The 18,781-nt window shown below is 36.8% G+C and overlaps 1 protein-coding gene across 4 annotated transcripts in view; it reads left to right on the top strand.

The window, feature by feature from the left end:
• MARCHF1 (membrane associated ring-CH-type finger 1) overlaps nucleotides 1-18,781 on the top strand; it is a 243,211-nt gene that overhangs the window by 131,917 nt on the left and 92,513 nt on the right. For 3 of the 4 annotated variants that reach the window (XM_074589808.1, XM_074589809.1, XM_074589811.1), the window contains one exon: nucleotides 15,307-15,446. In XM_074589808.1, the coding sequence (XP_074445909.1) occupies nucleotides 15,345-15,446 (102 nt within the window). In that variant the 5' untranslated portion in view covers nucleotides 15,307-15,344. The remainder of the gene's footprint in view (nucleotides 1-15,306; nucleotides 15,447-18,781) is intronic. The other variant, XM_074589810.1, reaches the window with a different exon arrangement.

Genomic DNA, 18,781 nt, shown 5'->3' with positions numbered 1-18,781 from the left:
TGTCATTTTAGATTTAGCTCATTCTGAAGGTGCTTGCCTTAAAATGCTAAAGACCATTACTGGTGTTTTTTCTAAAGGTAGTCACAGCACTAGTTGCTTAGGCAACCAACAGTTCTTACGTGAAGCCAAAGAGTCGAGACCAGGTTTCATCTCAGTGTGAGTACTAACAAACCAAAACTATACTGTGCAGAATAATTTAAAAATTACTTACAGCTTTTGTTCATTATGAATATAGTTATGCTTCACTATTAGCAAACAGTACTGTGAAGCTAACTTATCTCAAATGTTCAAAGCTAATTAAAACAATTTTCTGTTAATCTGAGATTCCCCATTATAAAACAAACAGTAAGCATAGTTTATGGGTATCTTAATTTATGCTTGTTGGAAGCTAGATTTTGCAATATAAATATTTAGATATACTCAATCTTCAGAATTAGGTTAAGCATATGTCCGAAATCTAGATTTGTGACAATAGCTCTGTGATGATGTATTGTACAATGTTTTTATCATAATTGTTTCATTAGCAATGTATGGTTCATCAATTTTCAATAAATGATTAGTTCAAAATCTACTAGAGAGGTTTTTTGTGGTAGCTATCGGTTATTCTGTAAGTAGCTTAGAAATATTTAAAAGATCCTAATAGGTTTCCTCCAAGAACTATTGTTCTTAACTAAACAGTCACAAAGCAGAGGATAGAGAAACAGCAAAAAGGTCAGTGGGGCACAGTTACTAGCAATAAGAGTCTACCTGTCTTGCTTGTCACCTACCAAGCAGTCTTAGTTTGGTTCTGGCTAATTGACACAAATTGGGAAATTGACCTGCTGCTTCATTTTCCGAAGAATATTTAACATCCTTACCTGCTGCTTGATGACTGAAGGTGAGAAATGAATTATTCTGTACAAATATAGACTGAATGATGAGTCTAAACTCTTAGCAGGGACTCTAAATTGATGCTGTGCTGGGAATTCTATGGATTGTTTTCTGTTCTTTATCTTGAAAGAGCAAGATTTAAATTCTGGAACACAGAATTCCCACTACTATATATGAATTACTTACTGATAGAAATTTTATTTCAGATATCTTTCCTCCTAAGAGGAGGGACAAAAGTGAGTGAGCATAAAGCATTTAATGTTTTGGATAGTAGCCTATTTAGTAGAACTATTTTGTTCTACTGCTGTATGTTTTACACTGTGAGCCTGTGATACCTTTCTGATGACCTGATAAATTGCCTGGACCTATTAGTGGTTGTCAATACAGTAAGTCCATATAGTGTCGTCTTAACATTTAATTAGATTTATATAATCAGCATCCCCTGACATTACTGTGGCAACAGTACTGGAGAAGACCCTAATTAGTAAATTCCCATAGTGCTTAAAGGGTGCGCTTGGCATTTTTCTTCTCTGTACATTTTGATTATTTTACCAGTCTCTGAATATGAAAAAATGTACGTTCTAGTACTTTTTTTTTGTAGTGTGGGAACAGTTAGTGGCAAGCAAAGGAAATGTGTAATTTTCACACTTTTGATAGCATGTCTCTTCGTACTTGTACTGAGCTTGCATGAAGCAAAACATATTTTAATTCCCAGTGTTGTTTCTATTTCAGGGTTTTTTTTGATACTCTTGTAACTTTAAGGACTATATGGTGCCTTCTGTAAAACTTTAAAAAGTATTCCTTCTGTAGTAGAGCTATTGCTCTGCGGAAAAGCAAATTTGAGCTGGCACTTTCATTCTACACTGCCACTCGTGTGGGCTTTTTACTTGGTGGGAAACGAACTTTCTGGGATGAAATTTTGCATATATGTTAACAGAAAGATGTATTTATTTCTGTCTTATGATGGAACTTTAATTTAAATGTCATTTAAAAAAATAAAGAGGTCAAGAATTAAAACTATGTCTGTTTTGCTTGATGATGTGATCTTAGATATCAGGCAGAGGTGTATTCTTAGTGCAAAGGTACTTTCTTTACAATGCAGGAAACGTAAGACACATAAAATGCATAATATTAATCTGTATTAACAACAACTGCTAACACTAAGCAAACTGCAATCCCATGGGTTGTCAGTAAAGACTTAAGTAAATATGTACACAGGGAATCAATATATTCTGTGTCTGAGAACAGTCTGTTCCTTCCTGAGGACAGCACGTCGTAGCCCTTTGTTGGCATAGATAAATGGGTTGTCATTCTAAACATACTGGCACGTGTCCTCTGTCAGCCTGGGGAGGTCCTCATCCTTCAAAATGTGACATAGCTTCCGCACAAACACAAGATTAACAGACTGTCCTTCATTTCTTAAATCGACCATAAAGATTTGCAAAGTGGATTAATGAGCCCTTAAACATGCCCATGGAAGTTCAAATCTAAGACAGTGCCCAAAGACCATGGTCATGTTGGGCAATAAGATTCCTCTTCCTGGTGCTTTGCTTTATTATATTCTCTGTGCACATTTCATTTCCCCATTTTTCACATCACAGTTGAGTGTGGTTGACCCCACTGTTTGAGTATCTTCCCTGTGCTTTACTATTTGTCTTTCCCTTATTCCTATCCACTTCCACCTGATTATCAGGGGTCTGACCTGGATTTGCTATACCCCAGATATTGCGAAAGCTGAGGGAGGGACTGGGATCTTCATTTTTCACTTGGAGTCTTTTGAAATAACTATTTCCAGTAGCAATAACAAGCCAACCTGTATGTAATTATTTTCACCAGTATATTTTCTTTTTCCCCTCAAAGCTTCTTGAAATGCTCCTTAGTTTTGCGGGTGGCTGCCTGCAGTTAAATACAACTTTTACTTTCAAAGTTAGTTTCTCTGTTTCGCTTTCTAAATAAGTGTTAAAATTCAGCGTGTGCCAGCTATCTACATATCCTTTTGCATTCATCTGTTTTCCATTGTTTCATGTTTCCTGAGGCAAACTTGCTTTCTGTGGAGCTATATACAGAGAAAGGCTGCTTAATAAAATCTCATCTGTTGAGCTAGTACTTGGCAAGTGTGTTTTCAGTTCACTCGTGCATTTGAGGAAAAGAGAATGGAATGGCATTGGGAAATAGGGTACTTGTGCCAATTAGTTCGTTGAGACTTGTAGCATGGCATATATTTCAGAATTGTAAATAAGTCTCCTGATAATGTAGTAAAAATTGGTTTGTTCAAGTTACATGGATCTGTAGATGTGCTTACTAAATTTTGTAATGTATTGGTTCTAGCAGCTTGCCAGAATTTTCTTGGTGACATTTTATTTAACTCTTTCAACAAACATTCCTAGTTTTAATTGATTTTTCTGAAGAGAATAAAACCAGTAGTGCTAGAATGAAGGTTACTTGCTTTCTTCAAATGAGAGAGCGCCTCTCTCACAAGGCTGTGATTAGAGACGTGTATATATATGAAAATACAAGGTATAATGGAGAGCTACAAGTGTCAAAGTACTACAAACCTTAATTAAACCTTAAAGAGATAAAAATGTCTGAAGTCAGCGTAAAATGTGTAAATTCTAAATGAATAAAATTTGAACTTCAAGGAACTGGGCAGCTAAAGAAAGGAGGCATAACCTATGTACCAGCTCACAAGCCTGGTACACGTATGTATTTTTATGAAGGAGAAATGTTATATATTTTAGTGATTGGAACAAAAACGTTACATAGATTGGTGCTGAAGGCAGAAGAAGCCAGAATTGGTAATCGAAGAGGCAGAAATTTTCAGAAAACAGGGAAAAAAAAATAGTGCATTGGGAAAAAGAGCTGAAAAAACAGCAGCCAGGGGAAGTCTGTGCACAGAAGAGACTATGTCAGTGCATTATGTTGCCTGTCACGGCTGTGGAAGGCTTCGATTCTAGATCTTCTTGAATCAAAAGACATGATTACCCTTGAGGAGGAATTTAATGCAGGTCATCAATGGTATCAGGTATCTTTGGAAGCTAAGGCTTGTCTCTGTTACACCTCACCTGTAGAAATGAGAGAACAGCACATTCATCTCACAGAGATGGTGAGAAAACAAACTATTCAAAACTATGGGGTGCTTAGGTATTATGAGTCGTGGACACACTAAATACATGAAGACAACTCATTAAATGACACTGCAGAGCTACTCAAGTAAGCACTGAGCTTATCTGAGAGGCCATGTGACTGCTTAAGGAGGTCTCACACCACCCTGCAATAGTTCTCACGAGGGCAAGACTTACGGCTTAGCCATGGAGCTGCTCTTCGGTATAGCAGTTAAACAGCTTTTGGAACGGGGCCTTTGTACAGGAACGCACGGTGTTACATAGCTGTGCCGGGTCACGTCCCACAGCTGCCATGGGTATCTCTGCACCACGCTATACTGCCTGCTTTTGTCTCGACTTCAGCGCCAGTGTTCAGTGTAGCCTAAAAGAAAGCAGTATGGCTGGTAGCAAAGTCGGAGGAGGTTGTAACTGCAAGTTGACATGCTTCGGGGAATTGTCAGAGGCAGAGGACAAACATTCTGGGTGGTACAGGATGAGACTTAGCTGCCTGAGCTGCTGCACCACGGCCGCGGCAGGGTTGTAAATCTTTGTGTGTAAATCTTTGCGTCGTTCACCCAGTCGCTAAAGGGAGCCAGGGAGCAATGCTGTGCCATCGAGCATTGTGTTTGTCTTCTCCTGTACACTCTAGATCTCCTCAGATCTCCTCAAGATCTCAGTTTTATAAGTTTATGATATTTTGTCAGTATCCTTGCTAATATCTTCTTTTGTTGAGGTTTTTTGAAAATACTTGCAAGGGGCTGGATACCTATTTTGCACTTAGAAGAGAGAAACTGATGCTGTGCCTTGATTTACGCTTCAGTTAGCAAACACAACAAATACTAAATTTTTTATTTTTTTAAAGGTTTGGAAAGAATAGCGTATTTTAGATGTGATGTGTATATGATCTGCGTGAATCTTAGCTTACTGGCAGCCACAAGTGTTGTGCTTATGATAACTACATATACTGTATTGTTTGCATCTCCCAAAGAAGGAAAAATCAGTATTCTCTATGGAAAATAATTAATAAATCATTATGGCCTGCTATAATGTTTTTATTTTTGTTCAGCTGTCAGTACCGTTAGTCATTTGCCCTCATTTTCTATTAGATCATTTTATAAAACATTATTGTTTTGTTTCTGGCTCCTTATTTTTATTTTTAATAAATAATGTTTGTAAGGAATTTGCTCCTGATTAGTGAGCAATACTGTCATATCCACCAATTCAAATTTGGAGGTATCCTGTGACTGATGAATAGTCATGAAATAGTTTATTTGAATGCTAGTTGACAGAAAACTTAGAGTCACCTCTGGAAACTCTGGTGTACCTATTTTCTTGTTAACAATTACAGACTTGAAATCAGTTAAAGAAAGTAAAATTTTAGATTCTTTTGGAAGCTACTTATTAAAAAACTTATGAAAGTTAAGTTGTATGCATTATAATAAAATTCTGCTAAATATTTTGAAGACGGCTTATGTTGTCATAAAAGATTAACTGGGTATACTGTCTATTAAGTTGATATAAGAGCCAAATTAGGTTTCATGAAAACTTGTAACAGATCTGCTGAAGACAGAAAATTCCTTTCTAACATGTGTTAAATAAGACCATTAAATAGCTGTTACCACTAAACTAACTGAAATATACTATTGCAAATAATCCTTTTTCATACCTCCACCTTGTGATATATATTATGAAGATCGTGACTTAAGATCTGACCTCTGCTGGGAGGAAATCACAACAGATGGCCTATTCAGGGTTTTTCAGGATAAACGGATTCCGGTTATTTAAGTTATAAATAATTACTGGCCTACTGGCCTAATGCTGCAATTACTGTTAACAGCTTAAATAACCAGTCCCTTACATAAGTAAAGTATATGTTAACCTAAAAGCTAATAATTATGTGAATAAACTTCTGAATAATTATACCGTGATATTTTTCAACTGCAAGTTCTAGAAAACAAATACAAAAATGGGCCTCAGAAGTGAATGCCTAGGTACAAAATAAATATTTATTTAAATGGGGTTCTCATTAGACATTAATAATTATGGTGGCATAATTATTGGAAGCAATTATTCTTGTTGCTCTGGCTGCTGTCAAAAAGTAAATCAGGAAATATTTGGAGAAATAAAGTAGGGAAAAAAAGAATTGAAGGATTACGTATCCCTTCTAGTTTTTATGTTTGTAGTTAACTTAATGAAATAAATAGAAATGTTTTTCTGAATAGATAATGAATCTGGAGAGGTGCCAGAAGATTGGGTAAATATTAGTATGGCACTCGAAACAGAAATTAGTGGGTTTCTTAAGAGTGTCTTCAAATAGTTTCAAATCAAGCCTGAACCTAATTTATTATAGGGCTTTTTTAAAAATGAGGCAAACCAGGAAAACCTAATTAATATGACAGAAATATAATTTTAAAGTGTTAACCTACTACTCACTATTGGATGAGCATTTATTTAATGGTAGTGCTTTTATACCATGGTTGTTTGGGAAATAAAGCAGAAATAGTCAAAACAAATAATGAAACACACTTGTACATACACCGCTTAAGCACTGTGAATTAAAAAAAATCGACAATAATATATAACCACGTTCTCTCTTGTTCTTAAAGAGTCAGCAGAGAATAAATGCAGGAAATATGCTGGGTGTAATGGACTTAATTATTATTCTCAAGTTTTTATTGAAAAAAAAAATAATTCTATTTCATCTTGCTTCTATATAGAAAATGATCCTACTGGAATTTTGTTGGGGTGCAGTGATTGCATTCCTGCCATTCTGATGTTACCCTAAAAGAGATTCTGAAAACTGTCTGAAATTATGTAAGAAAAATTTAAGAGACCAGCAAAGATAAGGTAGCAGCGACCTTCTGATATAGTCTGTCCTGTAATAGAGTTGTTACAGGTAGCATTATGAAGCGCAATAGTATCTAAGCAACGGGATATGTCTTTATTTCCAGCACTGATGACCATCGTCTAGTTTAAGTGCTATATGACAGACCTATCACAGGAGCAGTAACCAAACTGCTCACAAACACGAAGTTTCTGTGTTTAGGGTTGTCAAAGGAGAGGATGGTTTATGACTACCCAGAACATTGTATTTGACAGAAGAACTTCTGTTAAAAATACTGCTCTGTCACAGGGGAGATACTTCTTCCGTTAGACCAAGCATGGTCAAGCGTGTGTGTACTTCTGGCACTTCAGTGAAATGTGATTTAATGTGATTTTCCTTTTGTTCTTAAAAGTAAATTTAAATTCAGTATTAATTATCCATCCTTTGAAACAGGACTGTTGAGCGGTTAAATTATGTCTTTCAGATATCTAACCTTTATTGGATTAAAGAAAAGAAGCTACTTATGTCTTCATCTTTGTATTTTACTTAGTGAGCTCTGCCTGATTCAAAGTGGTTTAATCTTACACCATAAATATACCCTTCTTCTCTAAATAAACCACATAAGAATGAGGAGAAGCTTTGCGAGAGAGACTTTTCCTTTTACATATGCAGAACAAAGTCTGTTAAGGACTTCGTTTAGCGTCTTATGCCCCCTGCATTTGGATAACTGCATGCATAACTTAGTTAATGCTTTACCTTCTAGTGGATTTTTTTCCGTGTTACACTTTCTGCTCTTTCTGTGGCCTCCCTGAAGAATTTCCAGTATGATTTTCCAGTGCTCAGTATGATTTCAACATGTGCACTTACCAGTCATGCCTTTATTGTTGATTGAATCTTCGGTTTAAGCTGCCTGGCAATCATGCACAGTTAAATGCAAACTCACAAAGCAAAAACATGCACTTTGTTCTTGTTCTTAAATATGTGTTTGTTTCAAGACCGTTCTCCTTTCTACTTGGGAGTCTGGAATTTATGTGGAGAGATCCTGAGGGAAGGATTAGGCACCCTTTCGTCACTCACCTGTAGGCAGGAACATACCAGGAGCACAGACTGTTGCATTGCTTTTGAAAGCTCCGAGTACTCATTCTAACCTTGGATGAGTGAAGGTAAAAAGTAAAGTAAAAAGTAAAAAAAAAAAGTAGAATTAAACTCTGCATAGGCAAATACAGATTCGGCAGTATCAACATGTGTAAAGATTATAATTATTTTTAAATATTAAATCAGTAGCCATAAATATACATTTCTCCTCCTAATTTCTCAACACTTTCTTCTTGTACTTATCAAATATGGAAAGAGTAGAATTACAATGCTAAAAATTTAGCAGCAGGGAAAAAAAAAATGTTCTGCTTTCTCTAAAGAGCCTTGAATGATTTAAAATCGCTTTCTGCTTTACACAAGAGATACTTTTGATTGTAAAAAATAAAAAAATAAATATATGTATGACTATAAAGACAAACGTACCCACAATTTTTGTATTTTTAGTAAACCAAAAGACTATTTTCTTTGAAAGCTTTGGGAAGATTTCTTGTCACTCTTTGAGTGTAGTGGTTATGGAGTGGTTAGACAAAGCAATGTTAGCTGCACTAATTTTGTACCAGTCATCTTAAATTGATTTATTTTCAATGATTAAAATGTTTTAAATAATGAGTGAAATTTGGATCCTTAGTTATGACAAAAAGGAATCAGCATCTTGAAGGGCTAAGGACAACTTAAAATACATATTGGCGGTGTAACAGAAAAGAGCAAAACATAGGTTGGCTTTAGTTGGAAATAATGATATGGTTAATTATGGTACAGGAGCATCAAAGTAGCCACTTTATAGTCTCTGAAAACTGATTGGATAATAAAGGTAGTAATTTAAGCAGATGCTGTAGTTGACACTTTGCAGGCTTAAACAATTGAAGCAAGTTCTAGAAAACTTGATTACAATAAAACTTCTAATGCTCTAAGAGGGGTGCTGATACTGTGGTTATACTTTTAAGAGGTGCTGAAGGGACACATTTGGTAAGCATAACTAAGTTAAATGACAACTCTGTTTTGTCTTTACAGCTAGGGAAATGCATTTACTTGTGCATAATTGGGTTTGCTCTTCAATTAGTGCACTAGAAGCACTTCTGAAATCAGTCATTAATAAATATGAGACCATGTTTGAATTCAGATTCCTACATCCACTTAATGCAGGGGAGCTTGGTTGTGTATATGCAGTAGCTATACAAGAAAACTGGTATCTTGATCAGTACTGTAATTCTTGGTGTCAACTAAGTAATTTGTGGACAAGTGTACTTGTTTTTTATTGGTCTCTGCCTTTTTTTAATGAGGCTAGCACATTAGGTATATATTCTAGCTAATTGCTGCAGGTATCAGTCAGGAACATTTTACTAGCTTGATGGCCTTTGAAGCTACTGACGCTGCAAGTTATGTTAATTAAACGCTGGACTCATCTGTTTCTTACAAAATTACTCCTCAGTTTGGAGGGGCAGGTGGCCCTTTTTGATGAAGAAGTTTTTACTGACAGTTATCAAATTTGTAGGTGGAAACTAATTTTTTCCACCCTGACATTAAAGAGCTACCAGTGAGTTGTACTGGAATGGAATATTTTACAGCTATTGGCATGATCACATATATTCTAATAAGACTTTCTCTTTTTTTTTTTTTGTTAATAGAGAGATAATTTTCAAAATTGAGGTTGAGCTTCTTATGTGTAAACATAGAGAGTTAGAGCCATTATGGTGTTACGTTATGGCTAGACTGAACTGTTCTCATGAAACACTGCAGTCGTAGGATAATATTGACTCGCTGGTTGAGAAAAGCCTATGGCTCGCTTGTGACGCAAAAATAGCACAAGCTATCAGAGCTTTCTAGTGCATCCATCCCATGAATTTATGTTTGTTTTCAAATTAGAATAATTGATTGGAAGTCACAGCTTGATAAGACTTACACAAGGAACAACAGGGACTGTATTTCTCTTAACAGAGCTCAGCAGTTGAAGGCTATTTGCATTTCAATATTCCTGCAGCTCTATTCATGGAATATTTTGATGATCTGCCAAGTCATGCAGTGTGTTTAGTTGCTGGACAAATACCATCACTTTGATTGCTGTTGGGAATCTTCGAACAAAATTATTTAGCTTAGATAAGGAACAGTATGTTTTGTGTTCAGTTTCCAGCTGTTCTATGGTAGCTGTTAGATGCTAGTAAGGACTGAAAAAGCATAACCTTCTCATGTGCTTCATCTTAATTCAGCCTTTGTTGAGGCCTTTCTTACCCAAATCTAATTATATTCCTGAATTAAGCTTACCGAGTGATTGATCACTTAGTGAGGGGTGATGGTGGTGTCACTCTTTGTAAGGGTCGCCTTGCAGATCCCTGGAGGGCTGTTGCCGCAGGTAAATGGCACGCGTTGATCTTGGGCATACACTCTGCAGTACATTTGTGGCTCAGGTAGACTCTATGGACCTCTAAACTAACATGTGTTTAAAAGGTTGTAAAACTTTGAGAATCTAGACTTCTTGCCAGCTGACATTATAGAAGTTCTGCTGGAAATTGTTAAAATGCCATATACCTGTCTAGACTGTGTAGAAACTCATAATGTAATGACTTCAAGTAGTTACCTTTGTCATACTGAACTACAGTTGTTGCCTGGGGTTTATGGTTCTTTGTCAGTTCTAAGTACCAGGAGTATCCAGCTGTGCAGAGTAATTTTGTAGAATATTCCCTAGACTAAGATATTTTTTCATTTCATCTGTGATCAAACCCAAACTGTGTAGTATTACACGTTGTATGCTTATATGGGATGTGTAGAATTGTATTCTCAGGTTGAATTGGCTTATAGCCGCCCCAAATGTGAGGACTACGTGACTCTAGAGATGGTGCAGTTTGCATTACTTCTCTCCATTAAACACATCTCTGGAAGAATTCACTGTATACTGAAACATGAAGCAATGAAGGTTCTTTTTGGCTGAAAGTTTAATTGAAAATTTGGTAGACAATCAGAAACAAAGAAAGTAGCTTGACACACAAAGCTATATGAAAATACTAGCTTAAAATAATGGTAAGATAATAATTCATAAGCAGTAATAAAATATTAGAAAGGGTCTTCAGTGAAGACCTGAAGTTTTCCCTCTTACTAAGGGATCAAGAGCATGATGGTTCGCAAGGAAGCTTCAGATAACTACTCACGTGAGCAGCTGCTCATCAGTAGGTGTAGCAGACTTTTAATCTGGCCTTAGAGCTCTAGGAACTTGGGAGTCATATGTTTTATTCCTAGGGTATCTTTTCAACCATTTATCTTATACTAGGTTAATTTTATTGCCTTTGCAAAAACATGTTTCTTCTTACTCTTCGCTGGGTAAAAAACTGGCTGGATGGCCGTGCCCAGAGAGTGGTGGTAAATGGAGTTAAATCCAATTGGTGTCCAGTCACAAGTGGTGTCCCCCAGGGTTCGGTGCTGGGGCCGGTTCTCTTTAATATCTTTATCAATGATCTGGATGAAGGGATCGAATGCACCCTCAGTAAGTTCGCAGATGACACTAAACTGGGCGGGCGTGTTGATCTGCTTGAGGGTAGGTTGGCTCTGCAGAGGGATCTGGACAGGCTGGACCGATGGGCTGTGACCAATGGTATGAGGTTCAACAAGGCCAAGTGCCGGGTCCTGCACTTGGGTCACAACAACCCCATGCAGCGCTACAGGATTGGGGCAGAATGGCTTGAAAGCAGCTCGACAGAAAAGGACTTGGGAGTGTTGGTTGACAGCCGGCTGAATATGAGCCAGCAGTGTGCCCAGGTGGCCAAGAAGGCCAACAGCATCCTGGCCTGTATCAGGAACAGTGTGGTGAGCCGGACTAGGGAAGTGATCATCCCCCTGTACTCGGCACTGGTGAGGCCCCACCTCGAGTACTGCGTTCAGTTTTGGGCCCCTCGCTACAAGAGGGACATTGAGGTGTTGGAGCGTGTCCAGAGAAGGGCTACAAAGCTGGTGAGGGGCCTGGAGGACAAACCTTATGAGGAACGACTGAGGGAGCTGGGGTTGTTTAGCCTGGAGAAGAGGAGGCTGAGGGGAGACCTTATCACCCTCTACAACTACCTGAAAGGAGGTTGTAGAGAGATGGGGGCTGACCTCTTCTCCCTGGTGACAAGTGATAGGACGAGGGGAAACGGGTTCAAGTTACGTCAGGGGAGGTTTAGATTAGATATTAGGAGACATTTTTTCACTGAAAGGGTTATTAAACATTGGAATAGGCTGCCCAGGGAGGTGGTGGATTCACCATCTCTGGAGGTGTTTAAAAAAAGGGTAGATGGGGCACTGAGGGACATGGTTTAGAAGTGGCTCTTGTCAGGGTAGGCTAAAGGTTGGACTCGATGATCTTAAAGGTCCCTTCCAACCTCAACAATTCTATGATTCTATGATTCTATGTTTGTGTGTATTCCGTTCAGAGAAGGAAGTGTGAGAGTGAGCATTTTGATGTTTTTGTTTGTTTGTTTTTTCAGTAGTAGAAAGACTGGATATTCTTGTGGGAGGATGGTCATGGAGTCTTCCATCTGACCAATGTCCTGGAGAGAAGTATCTTTTAAATATTATTTTAAAATCGGAGTGAAGACTTTCTTAAAAGTTATATGCTTTTTTTTTTTCCCAAGTTCATACTCTTTATTCAGGGAAGAACCAAAGCAATAAAGGGCTCCCCAGCAGTGAGCTGCTCCAGCTGAACATGTAGCTTTATTGTTCATGGTGTGCATTCAGAGAAACAGTGAAGTCTGGGATCTTTTCAGACATAGCAAGCCAAAAATTTATACATACATTCCTCTGGGCTGTAATCTTCATATAGTATTCTTCTGGGGAAAACTGGGGAAAATAAATATTCTTACATTTATTCCAATTACGCGTTTTGTGGGGATTTTTAAAATTTTTTTAGGATTTTTTATTTCCTCTTGCCAGCATTAATCTCTAGTTTCCAGGCATCTGCACAAAAAATGCAAAGCAATAACTTACTGATTGTGAGAGAATGCTGTTCAGCAGTCCTAACAAATTAAATCTGCTCATAAGTGCTGCGTGTAGTGAAATGTTTTACTGGTTGTTTTTACCAAAATGGAGAACCACTTCCCCAGAGCTGTTCGTCTCTCTACGAAGGTTCAAGTGGCAGGAAAGATTGGCTCAATGTCTTTCTGACAAACTTCACTTGGTAGCCGTAAAGCAAGTGGTACCTCTTTGCCCAGCCCCAAGTGCAGTCAAAAACAGAGCAGCAGCAGCAGCAGCAGCTCATCCCTTTTCATCCAGTTTAATAGAGTTGATCGGTGTTGTACCTGATACAACTCCCCTCTTCTGCTTGTAAACTCCACTTAACTGGGCAATAGGTGAGAACCACCATCACGGCTTCCAGAGCAGCAGAAACAAATGGTTTGTGTCATTTTAAAAAGTCTAAACAATATTGAAATACTTTCTGCCTGAAATTTTGAATGAAAAACAGAAAATTCCAGAGACATCAGAATAGTTTCAAAAAGACATTTTACTTTCTCAGAAGATTTTATGTGCTCCCATTTAAAAAGCAGGGGAACAGGATGGAGACTGGTTTAGTTAGAAGTCAGACTCCACTGTTGTTTCAGTCCTGCTTAGTTGATGAATAGTGTTTCAGCACAAATGATGTAGAAATTACCTAGAATTTGCAGTAGAAGACTGAAAAAATAAAAATTGTGATTGATTGTCTCATATTGCAGAGGAGGACAAGTGCGTATGCTTGTCCTCTGATACTTCTGCTGATTCTCCAGTTTTACTTATAAGTACTTCATTAAATGCTGGATATACATGAAAAGCATTTAAAAGCTGGATTCATTTTTTATATCTGTGTACAGGTGTTTAAATGCATGAGCTGTTCGCTGGTACTTTAGTCTCAAAAACAATCAGTTTGGTAGATGCATTCACAAAAACAAGGAAAAAAAAGTCTTGTAGGGCTTGCAAGGGAGTGGATGCTCTGGTCCAGTGGAAATCAGAGCTGCTGCTAAGTTGGTGACAATGAGTTTAGTCAGCGCTTCAGTTAGATTTCTCATTGTGAAGCCTTTGCTGGGTTGTACCCATGCCCTGTACTCAGTTCTTGAAAGTCTACAACTGAAACCTTTTATTATGGAAAAAAGGATTTGACTCCGCAGTAAACATATTGCGTGGCAGTCTTCATGTTATTAATGCTTTACTGGCATATACTTTCTTTTATCTCATGTTAAGATTTCAAGAGACTGAAAAATTAATAAGAATCAGTTCACCCGTAGACTCATTCATCTAATCATCTCCAGTGCAATAAAGCAAGCTAAGGCTAGTTTCCACTTATTGCTTACTGTCAGTTCCGTGAGGTTGTGTGGAGAAATGCAGTTTTGTCCTGTACAGCTTTGTGCTTTGAGAATTACATATTGATGGTAAGTGCAGAAACACTAGAGCAGTAGTTATTCAAAATGGGGCCGTAGTTTGTCAGAATCAGAACCTGGGAAGAAGAAAACCTGCTGTAAACACAGGCATGTCTTGTGTCCTGCATGGAGATGCATTGCAGAAAAAATAAACCTACTTTACAAGTACCTAATAATCAATCACATTAAATAGGTGCTACTTTATCTGTAAGGTCTTTAGCATTATTGTATGTTCCAGATCTATTCAGTCTAGTGCTAACATTGTTTAGAGTACAGGGCACTCAATCTGGTAGGTTAATCTTTTTGGGGTTTGTGTTTCATGATATTACAGAATAACATGTTTTAAATAAAAAAAGAAATATTAAAATACTTAAGGTTTCTTACACTTAAAAACCTTACTTGTGCTGTATTTCCAGACTGTGTTATCGTGGCTTAAAAAGTATTTTATTATTCTTACAAACTAAAAATTGCTCCACGTGCAACTAATAGTGGGCATGTGGCATTTATTGCTGGTGTGTGTACATTACTTTTTGCTATTTACAATACATCCTAGTGTAACACTTCAAGACAAGCCAGGTATTCTGCTGTATGTGGGCATGAGTATGTACATGCTTGTGTGTTTTCACACCGCTGATTTGTATTTAATATCTGCTACTGTTTTAGGGCTATTTCTAGTTGTTTCATGGAATGTGTGGTATTGCATCCAAATGTTATATGGTTTTAGGAATGGTGCCAGTCTCTCCGTTATTTTGTAGTAAAATTCCTTTAAAATAACACTTTTTTAATTAAAGTGACAGCTTGAGAAAGATTTAACGTGGAGAGAAGGCACTGAACTTTCTGACACTGAAATAGTATTAATGCATGTAAGGTGTGCTCAAAGTGCATGGTTCCTTTCTAACCTGCATGGTGTAACCCTTCGGCATACTTTAAATAAACATGTTCTTCTAAAAATATGTTTATTAACTTGTTTAGATATAACTTAAAAGCTGTTTTTAAAGGCATGCATCCAGAGACATACACGCAATAAATTCAAAGTGTCAATGTTTCAGGGAATCTAAATTATTTTCAGAATTTCAGAAATTGAGAAGGGATAAGTGGAAGGAGAAAATGTTGGGCTGGTGCCAAGCGATAGCTCGTAACCCTCACAGACTTCCAAACAGCACAAGAACACCCGAGGTCTCAGGTGATGCTTCACATAACTCTACTTTGGTGAGTGAAAAGTTGCATTTCATGACGGTGGCATGCTCAGATGAACTTCAGAGGTCTTAAATTTATTTTTAAAAATGTAGTGTTTGCCATTGATTGCATTACCTCAGTGTGTGAAACCCTTTGATATTGTAGCTGTTTACTCTTTCCATGTGCTATTTTTTCATCTTTTATGTTATGCATGGTCCATTCTGACTTGCATGCTGTGTCTATAAATCAGTATTGATGTTTTGTGAATGATAAAGTCCTTTAAGCTGGAAATGTCCTAATATGGATTACTTACGGTGTTTGTGATCTTAATCAATGCAGTGGCATTTGGTCCCCGTTGAATACAGCTGGACATTTTCTAAAGGTATCTTGTTTGCTCTTTGTTCCTGCCTGTAACAGGAACAAAGTATAGCACTTGTGTTAGACAGCTCAATTTTAAAATTATCTTCATATATTTAACATGATGCTGCAAGCAGCGGTTGAGTTTCTGCATGCAAAAAGCCATTGATAGTAGATATTAAGGCAATGTAAACTTGACAGTTTACATAGTGGAGTTATTGTGCATTGTATGAAGTTGAATAAAGTGACTCATTGACGAGAATTTTAATTCTGCAGTTTTTGCTCATTCAAATAAATGCATTACATCAGTAGACATCCCCAGGTGAGTAAGAACTGATACTTGAATGTAAAGGCTTCAGACTGTTTTTCTTGTTTTTCTTCAACTGTATTGACATTTTCAGACTACAGCAAAACTGATTATTTGAAACATATTCCGTTAAATATGCCGGGTCCAATTTCATTATTAAGTTTAAAATAGGCACAACATTTTCCTATCTAGAAGCGTGAGGTGTCAGGAAGTACTGCCCTCCAGTAATTGTTGAAACATGGACGTGATGACATCTAAGCTATGAAAAATTGTTTATAACCACTGTAGTATTCCAAAGAGTGTGAGGAGAGTTATAGACGAAGACGCTTGAAATTTGTTGAAGTTCTATTGAAAAAAGCTCCTACTTAATGTGGCAAAATTATCTTGTTCAGTGGTAGACTATATAGGTTATATAGAATGTAAGTTTCTGCTAAGGAAGCAAACACAAAAAGCCAGCACTGAAAGTCACAAATTTTATGGTTTACTTAATGTCCTAGATTCTTATTATTATTATAGCTCACTTTCATTTGGAATTCTTTTATTTCAGAGAAATAAAAGAAAATTAAAAAGCAATGAGTCATGAAAGAAGGATTTCCAAGTATATTATCCCCATATTTAATTACTATTACTATTTTCTTTTTAAATTTTATTTAATTACTATTAATGTTTAGGTGTTGCTAGTAATAGGTGGTAGCTGTTAAGGAATTTAGATATGTGCAAATTTGCATGTTTTGATTTCTGCTTGACTGCTAGTCAACATTTAAGTCAGTTTGATACTTCAGAGATAAGCGTTCCAGTCTACCAGATGGGACTTAGAAATGATGAACTGGGAATATAGTTCATAACAGTTGAACCAGTAGTGCTAGCATGTTTTAACATTATTAATATTAAAACTTGTTCAAAAATAAGACTGCTGCTTAGTTGATGAAGTGCATAAGAAAACCAGGCATATAAACAGCTGAGGAAGATACTGTGTGTCCTTTAACGTTGTGAGTGGCTACAGAACAGTAATCTTCACAACAGGAAATAAAACAATATCTCTTGAGGCCTGTCAAGCTTTCCTCTTCATTTTCTTTGCTTCCAGCTCTCTCAGCCATTACTCTTTCTATCCCCCACTTCTGAATTAAATGACATTCAGTATAAGCTTTTGCTGGCAATGTCTTTCCAACTTGGGGGCTGTAGGCTGAAAAACCTCATTTTCATTCTGAACATTTTGAAACTGAAATCTTGTTTCAAATCAGTTTGGATTTTGCTTAGTAGTCTTAGCCTTTTAAAGCTGAAAAATTTTCCATCTGGTCTTCAGTGAAGATACAGACTTTAGCAGTGGAAAATGAAAAATAATGAAACAGCAGAAAGTAAAGAATATAACAAATTATTTTTGTAAGAGTACAAAGCCACTTCCCGTGACATATTCAAGTCCTCAATTTCCAGTGCCTTGCATTTCCTCTGTGGACCTGGTTCCCTTCGTAGGGGTTTATTTGGTCTGTCCTGTGAGCACAGCTGTGGTAGGAAGACACAACTCTCTGCTTCCTTAGACTGTGGATGGCAAGTCTGGCTTTGGTGGGAAGCAAACTGGAATGTACACTGCACTTTTTTTTTTCCATCTCTGCCATGTGCTTTTTGTGTACAGTTTGTGTACAGATTCAGTAAAATATCTTCTGTATTTTCAGAACTTCAGCTAAGGCTTTTCAAAATAAACTTTCCTTTCCCTTTAAAAATGAACCCTCGAAGTGGTTATTTCACAATGCCACTTTCCCAAAGGTGGATGATCTGAAAATTGCAAGTACGCCTTATTAATTTTTATGAACAGAAATATTTTTCTCTCTTAGTGAAAGAAGGAGGGAAGCTTGTGGAGTAGGAAGCAGGTTACGATCATTTCCAAATTGCTTTTTTCATTAAGCAAGTAAATTGAATACTGAACAGCAGTGCAGGAAAAAATAAAAAAGAAATTAACTCATAAAAACACTGTAATAAATTTAAAGCATTTAATAAAATCAGTTATATAATTTCATTTTATTTGGTTTTTTTTGTTGTTGATGTTAAGATGTTGTACCTTCATCCAAATCAAAAAATTCTGAAATATTTCAGCAAAACTCAAATAAATAGTATTGGAAACATTTTTCCGTTATTATTTTCAACTTACTTATAATATTATCCGCAGGCTTTATCACCTTTGTCTACTTTATTTAAAGATTAAAACCTTTGTGTTCAATTTCAGGTGGAACTCTAGCTTCTTCCTTAATTGAAAACAATCCAGATCTTGAAAGCTCATAATTTTATGCAATAGTATTTACAGTTTTTTCACTTCTGAAAGTCTAGTGGATACAATTGAAAACATACAGTTTCAAATTCTTTCTTCATGAGTCACTTGTCTCTGTACTGACAGTGTCTATGTATACTGTGATTCTGTAAGCATACGTATGTATGTATGGTTAGTTCCAATGATTTTGATGGGAATACATAAATATGTATTAACATTGATTAAGCAATTTGACTAGAAGCAGTTCTGTGTCTTCCTATCTTTGCTCAGTGTCTAGTGTTTCTTGGGGTCCTAATTCAGGACTTGAGCATTATCACAATCTATGTTCTTAATAGCTATGTATAGGCTGTTCTGCATAGGGCAAAGACTGGTCTTTGATTCAGTGCATCATGTTAAACACATGAAGCTAATGGGACATGAGCACATACTAATGCTGAATTGTAG

The sequence above is a fragment of the Larus michahellis genome, chromosome 5, assembly GCF_964199755.1.
Source record: "Larus michahellis chromosome 5, bLarMic1.1, whole genome shotgun sequence".
Lineage (NCBI taxonomy): Eukaryota > Metazoa > Chordata > Aves > Charadriiformes > Laridae > Larus > Larus michahellis.
This window is presented reverse-complemented; position numbering and strand designations above follow the sequence as displayed.